The 21,638-nt window shown below is 41.4% G+C and overlaps 1 protein-coding gene across 1 annotated transcript in view; it reads right to left on the reverse strand.

Annotated features, from left to right (window-relative positions):
- Positions 1–21,638, reverse strand: part of bnl (fibroblast growth factor branchless) — a 306,003-nt gene that overhangs the window by 169,670 nt on the left and 114,695 nt on the right. Inside the window, exon 3 of the mRNA XM_087343974.1 lies at positions 19,969–20,467. Within this exon, the coding sequence (XP_087200100.1) occupies positions 19,969–20,299 (331 nt within the window). The 5' untranslated portion in view covers positions 20,300–20,467. The remainder of the gene's footprint in view (positions 1–19,968; positions 20,468–21,638) is intronic.

The raw sequence follows: 21,638 nt of genomic DNA on the forward strand, positions 1-21,638 counted from the left end.
AGTGCCCGCCACAATTTAACAACTCAGATGGTTGTTAAACAGTTCATTGTGTAACCCCCCCCCCCCCCCCCCACACTCTCGTTCTAGAGCAGCACGAATTACTATGCTAAAAGAAACCAAGAGGAAGGAAGGAGCAAAACAAACTATGTCAGGCTCCAATCGGTTAACACGTGGCTGGAATACAGACTAGAACACGCCTTATCTGTGCCTTGAGTCACTGTTACACTCACTACTAGTAGAAGACTTTTTTTTAGACATCGTATTAAACAGTGACTCCATAAACCGCGTTCTTACAGATAAAAAAATGCGAACAATCTAAACTGAATGTATTTTCCGAAGTCCTCTTGAAAGAAAACACACCATTGAATCAGCTACTCACCTGGAATAGTGTATATATATTATTTTTTTTATTATTAGTCTTCTGTCTGACGACAGGTCCATATGAACAGGATCCTTCCATCCTTTTCTCGGACTGGGACCTGTTCATATACGTTCTTGGCAGATGATCCAGAAGTGGTTTGCCATTGCCTTCTTCTGTGTGTGAATGGAGTAATTGTTGGGAAGCCACGGAGGAAAACTCCGTGTTGCCTAGACCACGGCCTTGCCCAACACAAGTTATAAATTCGGGCACCGCCGGGAATCGAACCCGAGACCCCAGGATTACAAGGCCAGCGTTCTAACCGCTAGACCACCGTGGCAGTCATATACGAGGGTCGCTCATTAAGTAATGCCCCACATTTTTTTCCTCAGAACATATTTATTCAAGATGGCTCAAATTTAGTGACAATATAAATCAATGTTTCCTTTACACATACTATTTTTCCACATAGTCCCCATCAACTTGTACGGTTTTACGCCAGCGTGGAACAAGTGCATGCATGCCTTGCCGGTACCAGCTCTTGTCCTGTGCACGTAGCCATGTCCTCACTGCTTGAATCACGCTCTCGTCATCTTCAAATCTTGTTCCGCGGATAGCATCTTTAAGTGGCCCAAAGAGATGGAAGTCGGAGGGTGCCAGATCTGGACTGTAGGGTGGATGGGGTAGCACCGTCCAACCCAATTTGGTGATTTCTTCCCGGGTTCTCAGACTTGTGTGAGGGCGTGCATTGTCGTGCAGGAGCAAAATTTCTGCTGGATGCTTGTGAGGCCGAACTCGTCGAAAACGCTTTTTGAGGGTTTTCAGGGTCCTGATGTACGCGTCTGAATTGATGGTCGCACCTCTTGGCATCACATCCACAAGAATGACCCCATCACTGTCCCAAAAGACAGTCATCATGACTTTTCCGGCGGAGGGAGTTGTCTTGAATTTCTTCTTTCTCGGTGATTGAGGATGATGCCACTCCATTGACTGCCGTTTTGTCTCTGGCTCAAAGTGGTGTATCCAGGTTTCGTCACCTGTAATGATCCGGGACAGAAAGACCTCTCCCTCAGCATCAAAACGCTCCAACAATTCAGAAGAAATCGTTTTCCTTTGAATCCTGTGGTCTGCTGTGAGACTTCGTGGAACCCATCTTGCGCACACCTTCGAATATGCGAGAGCCTGGATAATTGCAATCACACTTCCATTGCTGACTGAAAGCTGTTGGGCCAATTGTCGAGTTGTGATGCGCCGATCCTCACGAATAATGGCATCCGCGCGGTTCAACATGTCTGGAGTGGTGGCTGTGGCAGGACGCCCAGAGCGCGGCAGATCACGGAGCTCGGTTTCTTCACTTCCTGAAGCTTTAACTCTCTTAGCCCAGCGACCAACGGTGCTCCTATCGACTGCACAGCTTCCATACACAGCACACAAACGTTTATGAATGTTCACCACCGTTTCTTTTTCAGCAACAAGGAATTCAATTACAGCTCGTTGCTTGTAACGAGAGTCGTTCACAGACGCCATTTTAACAGTTCACTACAGCTCCGCTATCGGTTGGAATCATTTGAAACTCCGTACACGAACGCGGGAAACATCAAATCTCAAGCATGTAAAAGTACACTTTTCTATCTTCATTATTGGCTGAGAAAAAAAATGTGGGGCATTACTTAATGAGCGACCCTCGTATATATAAACCTTTACGAAACACACGGAGGGCAGCATAATGACTGGCTTCGGGTTGAACAGCTAGGGTTCGATTTCCGACAAGGATAATGATTCTTCCCTTCGACGTCGTGTGCAGACCGGCTGTGGGGCCCACCCAGACCGGGAGCTGACCTCCACCTAATACCAAGAGTAAGAATGCGTGTAGCAATACCTCCAATCCCCTATACGTATTGTTAACGCTGTTATTAATGAAACGTAGGTACGACTTTACTCCATTTGATTTTAAATAATAAGGTACTAACACATACAATTCATTAAGATATTTTTTTTCTCTAGAAATCCGTGAAACATTGTATAGTATTTTCAAAGGGGTTGCAAACCACAATGTGGGAATTTACCAATTTAAGATAAATGTAAACGTAACCCTATACTTAAACACTGCGATGTAGAAGGAAACGTTTCTTGTATATTAAACCTCGGACAGACAGAAATGAGTGATCGCTTTTCGTCTTTTCCCATCAGCTTCCTCCCTCGGGATAGCTGTCAGATCAAAGGTAAGGTTCAGCCCAGATTATTACGTGCGCAGAGAAAGGTTCTAGTAACACACATCGAATCAAACTTTGTGGGGCCCGAAGCAGCGATCTCAAAGGTCTGGCGATCAATTTTTATTTTCTGGAATCGAATTTTGTCTCTGACATTCAACGAAACAAATTAAAAAAAATATCATCGTCTGTGAAAGCGTCTATACAGAAGTCCTAGTATTCATAATCACCCTCCAACCTCATTAAACTATGACATGGTAAAGTTGCGTCATATTGTGATATAATAAATATATATTAAATCTTGTCTGTCTAATCACAATAAATTCTTATTAAATATTAAAATATTACAATAATTAACATTTAAAATATTTAAAATATACAAATGATGTTCTTTATCGAAATATTCGATGGTCTAATGTAAATCGAATATTTCGATAAAGAACATCATTTGATATTTTAAATATTTTAAATGTTAATTATTGTAATATTTTAATATTTAATAAGAATTTATTGTGATTAGACGGACAAGATTTAATATAATATATACTCATTAAACTAGTACAAGTTTACAAAGTCTACGGTTAAAATATACTAATTACGTAACCTAAGACTCAATCAAGAACAGCATAAATTCTATAATCTTATCTGAATATATACATGTAGCTATTAATATTACTATCCAAGATAAAGCAGCTTCTTAAGGTAAGCTATCCAGTTCAGATCTCATATGGAACACTGGAATTCCGTATTAAGCGGTCTTTTGTCCCTGCAGGCAAACACCTAATCAGGCCAAGGCATCTTAGGCCGCGCGTACAATTGAACTTCGATTTCACGTCCGCTCCACCGCAACAGAACAAAACACGTGTAGTCATTGGGCGCAGAGTGCACCTGCCAATATCACAGCAATTGCAAAGAAAATAAACGGAATTTTGACAGTCAACTCAAGCGAGAAGCAACTCGGCACGGACATAAATGGGAACAAATTTCTTTTATGTCGTTCAGACATCGATGTATCAGCAACAGTTAATACAGCGTCAAAATAACAAGTATTTTATATATGATTTGAGGTTTTCACAGCGGTGAGTACGAAGATTTCTGTCTTCTGGGTTGAAGCGCTGCGTAGTCTGGTAGATGTTTACCAACGTTTCAGAGGTCATACTGCCTCCGTTATCAGGACGATGAGTACGAAGATTTCTGTCTTCTGGGTTGTTGCGCTGTGTAGTCTGGTCGATGTTTACGAACGTTTCAGAGGTCATACTGCCTCCGTCATCAGGGCGATGAGTACGAAGATTTCTGTCTTCTGGGTTGTTGCGCTCTGCAGTCTGGTAGATGTTTACCAACGTTTCAGAGGTCATACTGCCTCCGTCATCAGGACGATGAGTATGAAGATTTCTGTCTTCTGGGTTGTTGCGCTGTGTAGTCTGGTCGATGTTTACCAACGTTTCAGAGGTCATACTGCCTCCGTCATCAGGGCGATGAGTACGAAGATTTCTGTCTTCTGGGTTGTTGCATTGTGTAGTCTGGTCGATGTTTACCAACGTTTCAGAGGTCATACTGCCACCGTCATCAGGGCGATGAGTATTAAGATTTCTGTCTTCTGGGTTGTTGCGCTGTGTAGTCTGGTCGATGTTTACCAACGTTTCAGAGGTCATACTGCCTCCGTCATCAGGGCGATGAGTATGAAGATTTCCGTCTTCTGGGTTGTTGCGCTGTGTAGTCTGGTAGATGTTAACCAACGTTTCAGAGGTCATACTGCCTCCATCATCAGGGCGATGAGTATTAAGATTTCTGTCTTCTGGGTTGTTGCGCTGTGTAGTCTGGTCGATGTTTACCAACGTTTCAGAGGTCATTCTGCCTCCGTCATCAGAGTATGAAGATTTCTGTCTTCTGGGTTGTTGCGCTGTGTAGTCTGGTAGATGTTAACCAACGTTTCAGAGGTCATACTGCCTCCGTCATCAGGGTGATGAGTATGAAGATTTCCGTCTTCTGGGTTGTTGCGCTGTGTAGTCTGGTAGATGTTTACCAACGTTTCAGAGGTCATACTGCCTCCATCATCAGGGCGATGAATCGCAAACAACCCAGAAGACAGAAATCCTCAATTATTTTATACCCCCAATTTTTAAACGAGTATAAAAGGTGAAATCCGTTCATTTATTTTGGTGTAGTATGTGTTTAAGCACTTTATTCCCTATTTCAAGACAGAGTGCCTCAAGCAAATGAATGAAGTCCCGAAATTAATGCTGGTGGTCAAACTGTCCCACGTCGCATTACGACACGACCCACTAATCAATAGAAATCGATACCTAGAGCCTCTGTAGCAAGGAGGATAGTTATTTATCAAAACCAGATTCTTACGTACCCAATAAGCCAGATGGAATGTTCTTCCATTTTTATTACCAAATATTGTTTATATAATATAAGCTAGAACGAAGTAGCAACATGAAACGGATTTATGACTGAATCTCCTTTGTAAATCACTTTTCATAAGACAGCGGAGTTCCACAACTACGGCACGCAGGCCGAAGGTAGACTTCGAGAATGTTACTTTTCATAGTTCAATGTTTTCTAGATTTTGCCAGCCTTAAAAAGTGGATACAGTAACACCCTAAAAATTCCTGTCTTCTGGGTTGTTGCGTCTTGTAGTCTGGTAAACGTTTACCGACGTTTCGCTCTGATAATGGAGACAGCAACGACCTCTGAAACGTCAGTAAACTTCTACCAGACTACAAGACGCAACAACCCATAAGACAGCCATCTTCATACTCTCCACTATAAGAACCTCAAATCTCGTAAGATAATTTAAATGAATATTTATTTCTCAACTTTATTTGATTACCTCAATAATATAAGATTTGAGACTTTCCGGCGAGTACAATCGAAAAATCTTCTCGGGCAATCAGCCGCGTCAACTGGTTACCGTAGTAAACCGACGTTTCGGGAACCAACCCTGTCCCCATCATCAGGGTTCTGATGTGACTGGATACCTCGAAAGTCGCCTGTGTATATACGAAGTGCGATCGGAAAGTTTCAAGACTGCGCGTATAAAAACCCGTACACTTATCTCAGGTATTAAATTCATCCATCACCCTCGAAGTAGTTCCCCTGGGAGTGAACACAACGATCCCAGCGCCGCTGCCAAGCCTGGAAGCATCCCTGGAAATCTTTCTTTGTCAGCCTGTCAAGCACCATCTGCGATTCTGCCTGAATCTCTTCTATCGTCTCAAATCTCCTTCCCTTTAGCTGAATATTCATCTTTGGGAAGAGGAAGATGTCACACGGCGAATAAGGAGGGTGCGGGATGACGGCCATGGTGTTTGAGGCCAAAACCTGCCGAACTTTGAGGGCGGTGTACCTGCCCGGGACCAGCGACGTTCGAGGTATCCAGTCACATCAGAACCCTGATGATGGGGACAGAGTTGGTTCCCGAAACGTCGGTTTAGCGTCGAATATGCAGGAAGACCGGCTACAGCAAAGAACACAACAGTAAACGGACGCAGAAGATACCGGAGGAGAGGGGCGGATGAGACTGAAGTCACAAACGGCTTAGTCACACTTCTTGAAGAAGATTTAGTCCGTCATTCAGTTACTTAGCCTGAAATGATGCCAAGGTTGTTCGTCCGTCAGCAGCCGTTCTTTGGGTTTAACTACGGACCACAGCGTCTCCTCGAGTACGAGACAGACAAGCCTGACAACTTGATCGCGTCTGTCATCTTGGAAGCAACTATTATTACTACACAGCGACGTATCAGGACACCCCGTGGAGTGGCTATTAAGACGAAAGCCGCCAATATTTGGTTACTCAGTAATTAATTACAGGCTTAGAAACGGGGTCCAAAGCCGCTGTCGCAACGGCTATTAATAAGCGTCTACAATTACAATACATTTACGAATTGCTGTAATACGTCACGACTTTTCATTGGGCTTAGATAACGTAAGACTTAAACTTGGTGTAAAATTGGCACTTTACAATAGACCGGCGAGCAGGGTTCTCTTTACGAACCGGTTCAGTGCACCGTAAAAACGCAAGACTGGCCTATATCACAGTTGCGTATTTTACTTATTTATAATTTATATAATGACGCATTTTCAGTAGCTCAGACTAAATACTGTCGAATGAAAGTATTATATTAAAAAAAATAATTGGAAAGGACATGGAAGGAAACGGTCGTAGCCTAATTTAATGTACTATACAGGTATCTTTCTGGGAGGACTGAGGAATACCACGAAAAACCCCAATCTGTATAACCTATCTCCGGATTAAAATTTTAAAATTGGACGACAAGAATACAAATCAGGAATGCTAACCACTCAACCACGACGTCCGGTCCTGATTGTGTAAAATATATGCATTTTTTTTATATTACTGTTCATAAATAATAAATAATTGAATTGAATAAGATATGTGAGGAACAAGACAAAATGCTGTTAATATATCGCTCTGATGATGGAGGCAGCAAGGACCTCTGAAACGTCGGTAAACTATTACCAGTCTACACTGCGCAACAGCCCAGAAGACAGCCATCTTCGTACTCACCGCCATGAAAACCTCAATTCCTACGACGTTACCACGCTTTCTACTCCTCAGTGGTTAAAGGATGAATTCCGCCCCTACGGGGAATCGATTAACGTCAAGCTCGTAGCTAATCGCTTTCCTCTCACGAAGTTCTTAAGTGCTGATTGACAGATTTAAGGACGAGCAAAGGAATTGATAAATGAATCCTCTAGAAGCGCACCTCAAGACGCTGAAGACTCAATCAGCGCAACCCGTCCACCCATAAAGTCGATCAAGGACCAATCGAACGTCACTGTTAACAGGTCACATCGAAATTAGATTCCATAAACATGGTTTTCTTCTGGGTTGTTGCACGGACAATTCTGGAAGACGTTTACTGGGTTTCAGAGGCGTTTGCTGCCTCCATCATCAGGGCGATCGCCCATCACATATAACTCACCCCTCATTGATTTGATCATCTCACCATCCGGTCCCCTGCGATGGTCGTGAAGCAGATTCAAGTCTGACAGTTTTGACCAAAGATAGTAATTGTTGCGACACGCCGTTAGACATAACACAATATAACCCTCTCTCCCACAACACTGCGCAAACACGGACAGATGAACCCACATTTCTTTCATTTAGCCTCGAAAATATTAACATATCCAATTTTCGGTGCACGATTTCGGTAGCTATGAGGGTGTAGAGTAAAGCAAACAGTTGTATTTTTTGAACAAATTTACATTTCCTCGTCGTGTTGGTAGAATGCATTATGACACTGTACCTAGAAACCATCCACCTTTCACTCGAATTTCTTACTTTCTGTATTTCACACACCACGATTCTGACGGAATCGACCAAGAACCTCAATCGATATCTTATTCAACTGTCAGTTTAAATTGTAAAAGTCCCAAAGACTACATGACTCGTGTGTTCTTTTTTGTTTAATTCCTACCAAAATTAGCTATTGACGTAGAAAATTAATTTAAAAGCGTCACTGAAAATAAAGATTACAATTCTCAAGTGCTTGAAACAAGAAAGCATATAAATTTCCCATTTCTTTCATTCCATCAGTCGTCATTTTATCTTAATGCTTTCTCCTTATCTCGCCCTCCCCTCCTCAGCAACAGCCACTCCTTCCTTCATTCTCTCCTTATTCCTTTCCTCTCGTTTCATCTTTATTTCTTAATTTTTCCTGTCCTCCTTTGGTTTGCTTTCCTTCCTTCCCATATTTTATCTATAATTCTTTCTTTCCTTCTTTCTTTCTCTTCAAATGAATAACTGCCCTCCCCTGATAGAACAACTCGCGAAAAGTACAAAAATATGTATCGATCACTGTTAAAATTAAATTATTTGGCTATTCCGTCAAATCACAATGTATTTAAAATAAGATAATTAAAATAATTAAAATATCATTCTTTGTTCCATATCGAATAATCGATTTACAATTAGAACAGTTATAACATGTTTCGGTTTTATTAAACCATCATCAGGTGTAAAATTATATTAAATTTAAAACTCAATTACAATTTTTTACAATTGTAAAAAATTATATTAAATTATTTATTTATTTAATTACAATTGTAAAAAATTGTAATTGAGTTTTAAATTTAATATAATTTTACACCTGATGATGGTTTAATAAAACCGAAACATGTTGTAACTGTTCCAATTGTAAATCGATTATTCGATATGGAACACGAAATGATATTTTAATTATTTTAATTATCTTATTTTAAATACATTGTGATTTGACGGAATAGCCAAATAATTTAATTTTAATTTAATAAATCACAATATGACGCAACTACACTATTTTATCGATCACTGTAAAAATTAGCATATGTTTACCTGTGCCAACGTTACAGACGCAAAAACAAAACACCATCTTCATAATTACACCGCGCTCCACTCTAAGTTTCAATACAAGACATACAAGTAAGCCTGATTTTCCCTTCTCAGTAAAGCTATAACAACCCCAAAGTCACTCTCAGCCCTAGTGAATGCTCGTATAGCAGGCTTATATTTACTTCAGGGTGGTATCACCACTGACCGTTAAAGAACATCAAACTTTGAGCGGTTTTGATATACGTACGTCAATGTTTAAGACCACGGGGAAGGGGTTTAAAAGTAGCGCCACATCTGAAAATCCTTGGAAAAAGAGAATACAGATTGTAAATAAGCCGAAGACATTCCCATGTATTAACACCCCCGCAGTGACGTCTTAAGTCGAGGTAAACAGACCACCCGTATGAGTGGGCGAGGGTGGACAAACATTTTTTCCTTCGGGACAAGAATAGTTTTGCTGTTAGACTCAAGGACCAAGAACCCCGCAAATGCTAATAGTCAGTCTTTGCTATATTTAAACATTACTAATTCAGAAATGACAAATTACCATAGTAGGCTACATCTCAAATACGAAGTTTACTAAAAAGCAGGATTTATAACTTGTGTTGGGCAAGGCCGTGGTCTAGGCAACACGGAGTTTTCCTCCGTGGCATCCCAACAATTACTCCACTCACACACAGAAGAAGGCAATGGCAAACCACTTCTGGATCATCTGCCAAGAACGTATATGAACAGGTCCCAGTCCGAGAAAAGGATGGAAGGATCCTGTTCATATGGACCTGTCGTCAGACAGAACACTAAATAATAATAATAATAAATATCACTTTACATCTGGCACAATTTTTACTTGCAAAACTTATATTCTGTTGTAGTATTTTGAACTCAATAGCATGTGTGGCACTTATACGTAAAGCAGGAGACGAAATAAGATTCACTACTTTCCTTTCAAATGCTTTGGAACAAAAAAAAAACAAAAGACTTCGCAGTACTTTTTTAAGTTATCAATCCTAGGATTGTTCGCCATCCCCATTACGGGGTTTTTCTTGCGAAGTTACCACGGTGGTTTCGCCTTGCCTTCCTTGGGCAGTCTTTATCCATCAGACTAGAAGAGAAAGGACGCGGACAAACATGCATGCCTTGAGTGGGACTCGAACCCACGGTCCCAGCGGCCAGACGCACGAGGCCCATGCCTCAGACCGCATGACCACTGCGGCCCTTTCAATACTAGGAACAAATTAACAAATAATATCACAGGCCTGGTTACAAGGTGTCTGGGGCCGAAATTTGTTCCACGCTGGCATAGTCAGTCTATTGTAAGACTCGTGAACGCGTAGCCGCGACAAGCTAAAAGCCTATTGATATAAATTCCCATGGCAAAGATAACCAAACAGATAAATATCACGACAGAAAATTGTGTATCCCGCGAAGAACCGATCTCATCTTCAAAGGCGGGAACAGACTTACGTAGCTGCTGGAATGCAAAAAGTAGACGATGAGAGGTGTCTCGGGAAACAGGTGGCAGGAGGTCGGTCACGCACGAGTAATTCAATACGTGGTTCAAAAGCGTTAACAATTTACAGAAGGCCACACTTGCAAATATTGAAACACCTTTGAACCAAAGCAAATTTACTCTGGTCAGTTTTAACTAAACGACTATTCAGAATTACTATCCGTTTCAGGAATACTTGACGCTCGCAGAGGTGACATAATCAACAAAACGCAAAGATAAAACTAAGTTTAGCGTGCAACGTAATCCTGGATTCTCGCATTTTAAATACTGATGGTGAGTGATCAGCTAACTTCAGGTTCCAGACGTCTTTGCTGTCTGGGAAGAAGTTGCTGGTGCCAACAACAACAAATAAGACAACAATAAGAAGACGACTGGAGATTTCTGTCTTCTGGGTTGTTGCGCTGTGTAGTCTGGTCGATGTTTACCAATGTTTCAGAGGTCATACTGCCTCCGTCATCAGGGCGATGAGTATGAAGATTTCTGTCTTCTGGGTTGTTGCGCTGTGTAGTCTGGTCGATGTTTACCAATGTTTCAGAGGTCATACTGCCTCCGTCATCAGGGCGATGAGTATGAAGATTTCTGTCTTCTGGGTTGTTGCGCCGTGTAGTCTGGTCGATGTTAACCAACGTTTCAGAGGTCATACTGCCTCCGTCATCAGGGCGATGAGTATGAAGATTTCTGTCTTCTGGGTTGTTGCGCTGTGTAGTCTGGTCGATGTTAACCAACGTTTCAGAGGTCATACTGCCTCCGTCATCAGGGCGATGAGTATGAAGATTTCTGTCTTCTGGGTTGTTGCGCTGTGTAGTCTGGTAGAAGTTTACCAACGTTTCGGAGGTCATACTGCCTCCGTCATCAGGGCGATGAGTATGAAGATTTCTGTCTTCTGGGTTGTTGCGCTGTGTAGTCTGGTCGATGTTAACCACCGTTTCAGAGGTCATACTGCCTCCGTCATCAGGGCGATGAGTATGAAGATTTCTGTCTTCTGGGTTGTTGCGCTGTGTAGTCTGGTCGATGTTTACCGACGTTTCAGAGGTCATACTGCCTCCGTCATCAGAGTATGAAGATTTCTGTCTTCTGGGTTGTTGCGCTCTGTAGTCTGGTAGATGTTTACCAACGTTTCAGAGGTCATACTGTCTCCGTCATCAGAGTATGAAGATTTCTGTCTTCTGGGTTGTTGCGCTCTGTAGTCTGGTAGATGTTTACCAACGTTTCAGAGGTCATACTGTCTCCGTCATCAGAGTATGAAGATTTCTGTCTTCTGGGTTGTTGCGCTGTGTAGTCTGGTCGTTGTTTACCAACGTTTCAGAGGTCATACTGCCTCCGTCATCAGGGCGATGACTATGAAGATTTCTGTCTTCTGGGTTGTTGCGCTGTGTAGTCTGGTCGATGTTTACCGACGTTTCAGAGGTCATACTGCCTCCGTCATCAGAGTATGAAGATTTCTGTCTTCTGGGTTGTTGCGCTCTGTAGTCTGGTAGATGTTTACCAACGTTTCAGAGGTCATACTGTCTCCGTCATCAGAGTATGAAGATTTCTGTCTTCTGGGTTGTTGCGCTCTGTAGTCTGGTAGATGTTTACCGACGTTTCAGAGGTCATACTGCCTCCGTCATCAGAGTATGAAGATTTCTGTCTTCTGGGTTGTTGCGCTCTGTAGTCTGGTAGATGTTTACCGACGTTTCAGAGGTCATACTGCCTCCGTCATCAGAGTATGAAGATTTCTGTCTTCTGGGTTGTTGCGCTGTGTAGTCTGGTCGATGTTAACCAACGTTTCGGAGGTCATACTGCCTCCGTCATCAGGGCGATGAGTATGAAGATTTCTGTCTTCTGGGTTGTTGCGCTGTGTAGTCTGGTCGTTGTTTACCAACGTTTCAGAGGTCATACTGCCTCCGTCATCAGGGCGATGAGTATGAAGATTTCTGTCTTCTGGGTTGTTGCGCTGTGTAGTCTGGTCGTTGTTTACCAACGTTTCAGAGGTCATACTGCCTCCGTCATCAGGGCGATGACTATGAAGATTTCTGTCTTCTGGGTTGTTGCGCTGTGTAGTCTGGTCGATGTTTACCGACGTTTCAGAGGTCATACTGCCTCCGTCATCAGAGTATGAAGATTTCTGTCTTCTGGGTTGTTGCGCTCTGTAGTCTGGTAGATGTTTACCAACGTTTCAGAGGTCATACTGTCTCCGTCATCATCTCAAATCATACAAAGAAGACGACTGTCTTCTGAGATATTGCATCGTGTAGTCTGGTAGAAGTTTACCGACGTTTTAGAGGTGCTTGTACGTGACTACACGAAGCAATATCCCAGAAGACATCTTCATATTCGCCGCCGTGAGAACCTGGAATCTCACCACCACTACCACCGACAACAACAACAACAACAACCTTGTCATATCACCGCAGTGAGACAGTTTTACAAGAATGCTCTTCAAAATCACGCCACAACCAAGCACCATCATCATAAGAGTGTTTTAAACATGTTACATTTTTTACTAATGATGTATTTAATATTTTGTAAAACCAAATTGTTCTTAAATGTGTAAATAACGTTTAATCTTATTTTGAACACGCAAAACTCCAACCTAATATTACGTAAATGGTAATGATGATAACAGTTTACAGGAAAATGCGAAATAAGGAATAGGCTAACTTCGACACTGGTATTAATATAAAGCAACATCGAACAAAAAACATGAAAACCAGAATAAAAAAATAAAATTTAAAAAAGGACAACAAAATTTACAAACAACAGCATGTTAGTGGGCGAAATGCATACCGAATACTTTATTCGCAAAACACAATGAAACGTCAAGTTTTACTTTTTAAATAAAATCGCGTAAAATATGCATGAAGTGCTCATAGTTCTTTACAACTCTCCAGTAGACATTTTAACGGACTCCTGTGTTTACTGCCAAATATAACTCACAGTCTTACCACTGCAGGACGACGTCTATACATGCTGAGAGGGCCCAGGCCCACGTCTACGTTTTGTCTGCCTTCTACACCATACTTTGATGTTCTAACACCTAATGTAATTCATTTCGCCCTACAAGTTTCGCCTGTCCATCATTTATCTTCAGGGGGCCATGGCACATATTCTATGACTATTAAATAACCTTCCACCAGCTACAGAAAAATGTAGGCCTATTTTTAGAAACATGTCATATTATTATAAAGGTTATACATAATTCTAACCCATCTGCTCTTTAAAGTACCGTGATTATTGAGACAGTAAGCACCAATGGAACGCCGGTCAATATCTGACAGACTACACGGTGAAACATCCAAGAAGACAGCCATCTTCTACATCTTCCCTTGTTCACATCTTACAAGTTTTCTTCTCCCCAAACGTCGGTAAAACGTCTACCAGACTACACGACGCTAAAACCCGGAAAACAGCCATCTTCCTACGCCCCGCAGTGAGAAACTCAAATCTCTCAGACCTAGTAAGTTCTACAAGGTAAGAGCCAAACCGTACGTCTTGGCTACTTTATACGAAACCGAAGTTTGATAATAAGAAAAGAAGACTTTAAAAGTGGACGGAGCAGAAACGTATCACCTCAGGACAATATCGAATTACGAAACGACGGCTCACGGACGTAACGAATACTTTACAAAATAATTACAAACAAGCGATACGAAAATAATGATAATCGATTAAAATATATGATGAAAATATTTGGTAAAGATTCCTGAAAACTAATCAGGTAACTTCTTCATCATAACAATACAAACAGAAAGGTAAAGATTCCTATCGCCACTGTGGCCTAGCGGTCAGAACACTAGCCTTGTAAGCCTGGGGTCCCGGGTTCAATTCCCGGCGGTGCCCGAATTTATAACTTGTGTTGGGCAAGGCCGTGGTCTAGGAAGCACGGAGTTTTCCTCCGGGGGCTTCCCCGGTTTCTCCGTGGCATCCCATTCACACACAGAAGAAGGCAATGGCAAACCACTTCTGATCATCTGCTAAGAACGTATATGAACAGGTCCCAGTCCGAGAAAAGGATGGAAGGATCCTGTTCATGATATATGGACCTGTCGTCAGACAGAACACTAAATAATAATAAGATGAGGTGGTCTAGCGGTTAGAACGCTGGCCTTGTAATCCTGGGGTCTCGGGTTCGATTCCCGGCGGTGCCCGAATTTATAACTTGTGTTGGGCAAGGCCGTGGTCTAGGCAACACGGAGTTTTCCTCCGTGGCATCCCAACAATTACTCCATTCACACACAGAAGAAGGCAATGGCAAACCACTTCTGGATCATCTGCCAAGAACGTATATGAACAGGTCCCAGTCCGAGAAAAGGATGGAAGGATCCTGTTCATGATATATGGACCTGTCGTCAGACAGAACACTAAATAATAATAAGATGAGGTGGTCTAGCGGTTAGAACGCTGGCCTTGTAATCCTGGGGTCTCGGGTTCGATTCCCGGCGGTGCCCGAATTTATAACTTGTGTTGGGCAAGGCCGTGGTCTAGGCAACACGGAGTTTTCCTCCGTGGCATCCCAACAATTACTCCATTCACACACAGAAGAAGGCAATGGCAAACCACTTCTGGATCATCTGCCAAGAACGTATATGAACAGGTCCCAGTCCGAGAAAAGGATGGAAGGATCCTGTTCATGATATATGGACCTGTCGTCAGACAGAACACTACAAATAAAAAAAATAAAAGATTCCTGGGACATGCGACTAAAATATGTGAAAATTCAAATGATATTAATTATAATAAAAAATAATAATTATACTATTATTATTGTTAATACTCCGCGGCGGCTGTTGTGTGCATATATTTACAATGAGCACAGATTTGGAACCTCGCCGCACGCTACATCAAAACAAAGCTGATACATCGCTTCGTTCGGATTATCTGTTATCCAGTTGGCAGATGTCATCGTGCTGAGATTCATGAATAATAAGCGAATAGGTGCAGCCCGACAGGGTGGCCAACTTTCATCGCAAAAAGGGGGAAAGAGGCGAATGGGTGAAGGATTCTTCTGACAATATTTTATAGTTTACAGGGAACAGCCATTGTTCTATTTGCCTTTCTAAGGAAGCCGACGTTTAAAGGAGGATAATTTATTATATATTTCTTATAAATATATTTCAAACATTAAATATGTCGAGCAGGCGAGAGGAGTATTATAATATATTTAAAAACAAAATACCAACCGGGAAAAATGTTCCACAGATGGGACAGACGATGATGGCTTATAGTTTTGTGGAAGCTTGCAGACAGGCCCTGCTACATCGCGTATGTTTCGTTGTCATCCGTCATGATCAGGGCCTACAGCTAACAGCGTACGTGGCCACGGTTTGATTACTAAGCAGTGGCCAAGAAAATCAATGGCACTTAATGAAATCCTAATGACACCCCCACCCCACCACTGGAACTTTTCATGAACCTATTCAATAAACTCAACACCATAATTCCCTGTTAATTTAAAATAAATTTTAATAACGTTGTCTCAATGTGATCCAAGATCATAAGATACGTAAATGTGAAAAACAACGAATAGTCGAAAGACAACTCCACTTGTTAATAGGACTAAACATATTTTCCAAAAAAATTCTTTCAAAGATTTGATGTAAATTTATTGTACACGTAAATCCTATTAATACATTAACCATATTGGACAAGAATGAAAAAAAATATTTCTTTTATTATATTGTTATACATTTAAAACACGGAAAATTTCAACACAAGTTTTTGGATCATGGCATCTGAATTTAATCCCACATAAAAATTCCCTCTAATAAAATCAGGTTTTGCTTAAATGTGTTACCAATATATACCAAAAAAATTAAATTATCGAGATTGCTTTCAGTGTGAACATTACTCCCGACATAAATTATCGACGTCCGCGTAGCAATTTCGTAGATGAAACGTGCTGGCCGATTGACAAACTCCCCAACATGTCTTACATCAAGAAGTTTGTGCGTGTAATACGTATGTTAATAATTTTCAGTAGTTACATGACGTTACATGGACTACCTTTAATTAACGGAATACGACACAGGCCCTGACAGACTCGTGTTAAAATTCCGCAACATCAGATCGTCAGGGTTTTGTATTACGACAGATGACACGGCTTCAACTCCTCGCCCAACCTGTCTGTCCGGGTGTCAGCCGCTAATGGATAATCAACACCAAATGATCGCCAAATGACTACAGACGTGGGATGACTCCCAACAACGCTGCTGTACAGACTTCTTTTGGTCAAAGCGATGTTTCAACATTTAATTTGCATTACGTGCTCAGTCGTAAGTAATTCAACGGGCATTTTTTTTGTTATTTAACGACAATTCTTCAACTTCGTATGTTAGATATCACAATTCTTACAATAAACAGTGATTATTTCGACAGACGACATTAACTAACAGATTTGTAATGAAGACTGTTGTGTTTTCTTAGGTAAAAACTAAATTTTTAAATATTATTTAAACTATCTTCGTGTTTTAAAGTCTTACTATGGTAACAGCTGAGGCTTTTTTTTTTAGATTGAGGGATGTAACTCAGTACTGTTTTAACTTCTAAGTTTAAGTTTTAAATTGGTGATGATGTAGAAGGCGGTGGTGGCCTATTTAAAGCTCTAGTCTAAAACAGTCCAACGGGGACTGAGAATAATAGGAAATTCCTATCCGGACACCCGGTCTCAGGGCACGATTTCGAACCCAGGATTAGGAAAAAAGACAGATTTTCAGACAGCTTGGTACAATTTCTGGTTCCGAATAAATTAGACGTTAGGTCTATTAAGTCTAATACCACTAAAATGTTAGACGATGCCTTAATATTAAATCACTGATGTTCGATAGACAATGCTCGATACGTGTGTCATAATTACAGCAAAATTAGTCTTAAGCCGAAAAGAACAATTAATTAAATAAACAAAACATGGTTTAACAAGACTGGAAAGGCGTACTCTTTGCAGTACAGTCACAGTAGAGTTTTATTCACACGACAAAGGTCACAATTGCATAAATGTGATCCGAGGGCACTTTTCGCCTTAGGTCATTCTTACACGAATGTTATATTACAGTTGCTGAATAATGTGTCATGAAAATGGGTCATCCGTTCTCATTCTAGATATCATGCAGGTTGCCTAACCTTGTAGGATAAACGCCAGAGAGACAGACGTGGACTGGTCCATGAGGTGTTCTTCACTCAAGCGCGGAGAAACAAAGAAATAAAGAACTCCATAAAGAAGGTTCCTTGCTGAAATCTTACAATCGCTCAGTTGGTTACAAAATTCCCAGTCTTTTATGGACCCTGAAGGTCCATCACCCTGTTCACAAAAGCCCGCCAGCGATATATAAATCTAATTCATATCCTCCTGATCGATATTAATATTATCCTTCCACCTTCTCATTGCTTATTCCAAGTGGTGTTTTCCCTTCACGTTCTCCGGTCTAAATCCCGTGCGTGACCGCGTGCCCTGCTCATCTCTGGTTTGTCCAAGATTAAAGATTACCCATCTTCAATCGCTTCTTCTCGCCCGGGTTCAAGTATTCTCCTCAACACCCTCGACTCGCGTTTTTCCCTTCACGTAAAAGATAAATCTTCCAGCAATTCCCGTTTTACCACTAAAATCAGAGGCCTTACAAGAACTGATCCTCCGTTTACGTAATCCTACAGCTAATCTGAATTAAGATTCATAAACTCCGAGCCTCAAATCGTGTTCTAGCGCCAAGTATCATGCAAAAGAGGACAGGCAGATAAAGACGATGTTCTGTCTCATCATGCTATTCGATTACCGTGACGTAAACTTCAACATATCGCGACTATGTTTTGTCATTTTCTTTCATTCGTTGTAAATATACCGTTAAGCGAGACGCCCTGAGGCAAGAAGCCGGAACGTTCTTAAGGCCTGCGGAGGCTGGTTGGCTGTCCTAAGGCCGTCTGCACTCTTTGCGCTCAACTGAGCCATCCTGAGCGTTCGAACACCGCCGTTCAGACTTGATTTTCCGAAGTTACGAGACGCTGAGGACACCTTCGACAGATTTGGAAGGTAAAAGGTTCAAATTCCGTTCTGCGTTGTTTCCTTATTATCTCCAGTCCTTAAAAACAAATGTTTCGATAGTATCATACCTTCATCAGGTCACAACCTAATCCTCTACCCTTCTCAGTCCGTCACTGCTATCCTGATGTGCGGAACCTTATAGACCAGTCTAATGTAATTTGAACTGACTTAAGCCCTTATTAGCAAACACTAAAAATATAACTCATAAATTTGATAAGGCGTCGTTAAAATATCAGGGAGCTAATCTGGTTTTCAAGACACCAAAAGAAAGTAAAATTGTGTTATTTGTGATAATTTATTTATAAAACAAATTTACTCCCCGGCTATTAAATTACGGATACGCGTTTATTAATGCTCAAAGATGAGCCATTCTAACCCCCATCATTATCATCATCATTTCATTTCAATCTCACGCAACTGATGGTTCTATTTCCGCTTAAGAAAAAAAAAATGTTCAAAACTGCACTCCTAGCTTTTACACGACGATTTTCTGACTAAAATCCAACATCCATTTCTCAGGTTACCAGTGCCTGCTACACGCAATGCCCATCTCACCCTCATGTATTTAATCACCCTAATAATGTCTGGTGAAGCCTCGCGTTACCTTTTCTCTCTTAAATAAAAATATTCCCAAAAGAATCAGTTCTCAAACATTTTATGGAAGTTTCATACCCAGACTTATTTTATATAAAAAATACGAAACACACACGTTCTGTACTGCAACCACGATAAACGCACCCAGTCACACGCAGAACCCCTTCACACCTGGCAACCCTCGTGACGTGCAAGTTGAGTTGGCTCAGAATCGTAACATTTGAGAAAAACTACACGTCGTGGCCCTCACATGTACACTTCGTTCACACAGCTGCAATTTCATACGTATGATGTCACCGAAGAACGGGGGGGGGGGGGGGGGGGGTTAGCTTGTAGCGAGGGACAGTGAACTCGAAGCAACAGATTTTTACGAAACATTCACACAGCTGACGGTAGGAACTAACACCACAACGCAAAACTTTCAGGCGTTCTGAGAATAAGTGTTGAAAAACAAAATATAACCCTAATATTGAGCTTTTCACATAAGTTCTGTGAAAAAACGGGGTCTTTAGAACTATTTTAAAGAACAGCACTTTCCCTCACAAAACAAGAATTCCTTTCACTTATATTTCAGAATCGTTAGTACACGTTTATGGGACGGGAAGTTTTACGAAGTTTTATATCGATTCTGGAAACGGCTTCTTTCCTCCTGATTTTGTTACAAAATATTTTAATTTACGCTAACTGTAAAAAAAAAAAAACACTTTCACGAAAAGTTCCAATATGACTTACATAAATAAAACAAACCCTACAACGTATTTTAGAGTACGTATATTTGTAAAAAAATAATAATAATAACGTTTCAGGCTTTAAATGGACTTCGGAAACAAACCATTTCCTTGATCTGACGTTTACAAAACTATTTTCGAGCATATCTGTCGTAGAAGCAACACTTTCACACGGATTCTCAGAACTCTAAATTATTTTGACACCGGTTGTACTCACTGTAATCGCTGCCATCGTCAGTGGTACCGTTGACCGTTCCGTCTGGGAGAATCTGCAGGTACCTGTGCTTGATATGCATCTGGATCTTGCGTGCGGTACCAGTGATGTGGGAAAGATTGGTGCTTCTCTCGCTGCGAACCGCCCCGTCGTCGGCGAGGGCTTGTTCCGCCGGAGGGGCAGCGGTCCCGCCGTGCAAATACCGGTCACCGGCCGGCGAGATGATCTCGTACTGTTGGGGTGGGTACGCCCGCGGCGGAAACACGGGTTTGGCAATCGACACTGCCACTAGAAACGCTACCAGCCAGCCCAGGTGAAGAAACACCTTAACCATGACTGGGTGTCATCGCACGCTGCACGCACTATCATACCGCGGCGGACATGATGAGGCGCTCCAACGCGTGTTGTCAGTCCGCTTGCCACACACAGAATGGCTGGCACGAATCACTGGGAACTCCGGGACCCTACTCGCCTCTCCCCACCACCGCGGGTCCGGCTGACGCTGAAACACACGACGCACTCCGTCATCGGCGAACTGTATGTGCTTGCATCAACTGCACAGGTTCATTGAGAAGACACAATGACAGATCGGTCCTTAAGATGATTACATTTTCGCAAGGCTGGCTGTTTATTTGGTAACGGATTGATGGTTTTTCAACTGATTACGTTATGTAGAGTCGGGTATTTACGTGGACCAAATGTAAAAAAGAAGTGATTGTGGTACATTTTCGGAACAAACCCTCGCTCCATCATTTACATACAGGGATTTAGAGGAAAACCTCCGTCAGAACAGTCTTCGAACTAGGTACCTGCCTCATGTTAAGGAAGATCTTTTAAATATTAAATGGTTCTGCTCCGCTCATAAATAAAAAATTATATTATATTTAAATAATTACGGCCCGGCGCCAATGTTTCCATTCAGATCTTCCGATATTCTCAGACGTGAATATTTTGCAGGATTGGCCTGAAGGTGGGACGGGATGAAAAAGTTGAGTCTCCCCCGACGTTCTCTGTGATTACATCAGATCCAATGCAAGTTTTTATTCAGCTACTGGAGATTTATAGTTTACGTAGTACTATGAATGGGAAATTACGATTTGATGTTTTTCACGGCGGTGAGTCCGAAGATGGCCGTCTTCTGGGTTGTAGCGCCGTGTAGTCTGGTAGAAGTTTACCAACGCTTCGGAGGTCCTTGCTGCCTCTATCATCAGGGCGATGAGTAAACATAGTCTATAAGTCTACACGGCGCTACAACCCAGAAGACAACAATCTCCAAGTGGGAAACCGCCGACAGGTAATGATCATCATTATAATCAAAGTAGCATATTCTAAGAAACCAACAGAAAAGGTAAGACGTACGAGATGAAATATCGAACATCTGAATTTCCCTTTTAAAAATCATCCTCCTTCTACACTCCAGTAATAAATTAACGATGTACATGTACAGAGATTAATTTTTACACCAATTGTAACAGATTTAAATAATACTTATAGATATTATAATAAAATATTATCATATAGTAACTACATGTATCTGATATTTTTAACCCTACAGTAGACCATAAAGACATAATTAAAGCAAATAAACTTAAATAAAAATTAGTAAGCCCATTATCAATAAATTATTATGTTACATAAATCTGGCAAACATTTTATAAATTAAAATGCACAAC

The sequence above is a fragment of the Zootermopsis nevadensis genome, unplaced genomic scaffold (genome assembly GCF_977971745.1).
Source record: "Zootermopsis nevadensis isolate Lab colony 2312 unplaced genomic scaffold, Znev_1.0 Znev_ptg000007l, whole genome shotgun sequence".
Taxonomy (NCBI): domain Eukaryota; kingdom Metazoa; phylum Arthropoda; class Insecta; order Blattodea; family Termopsidae; genus Zootermopsis; species Zootermopsis nevadensis.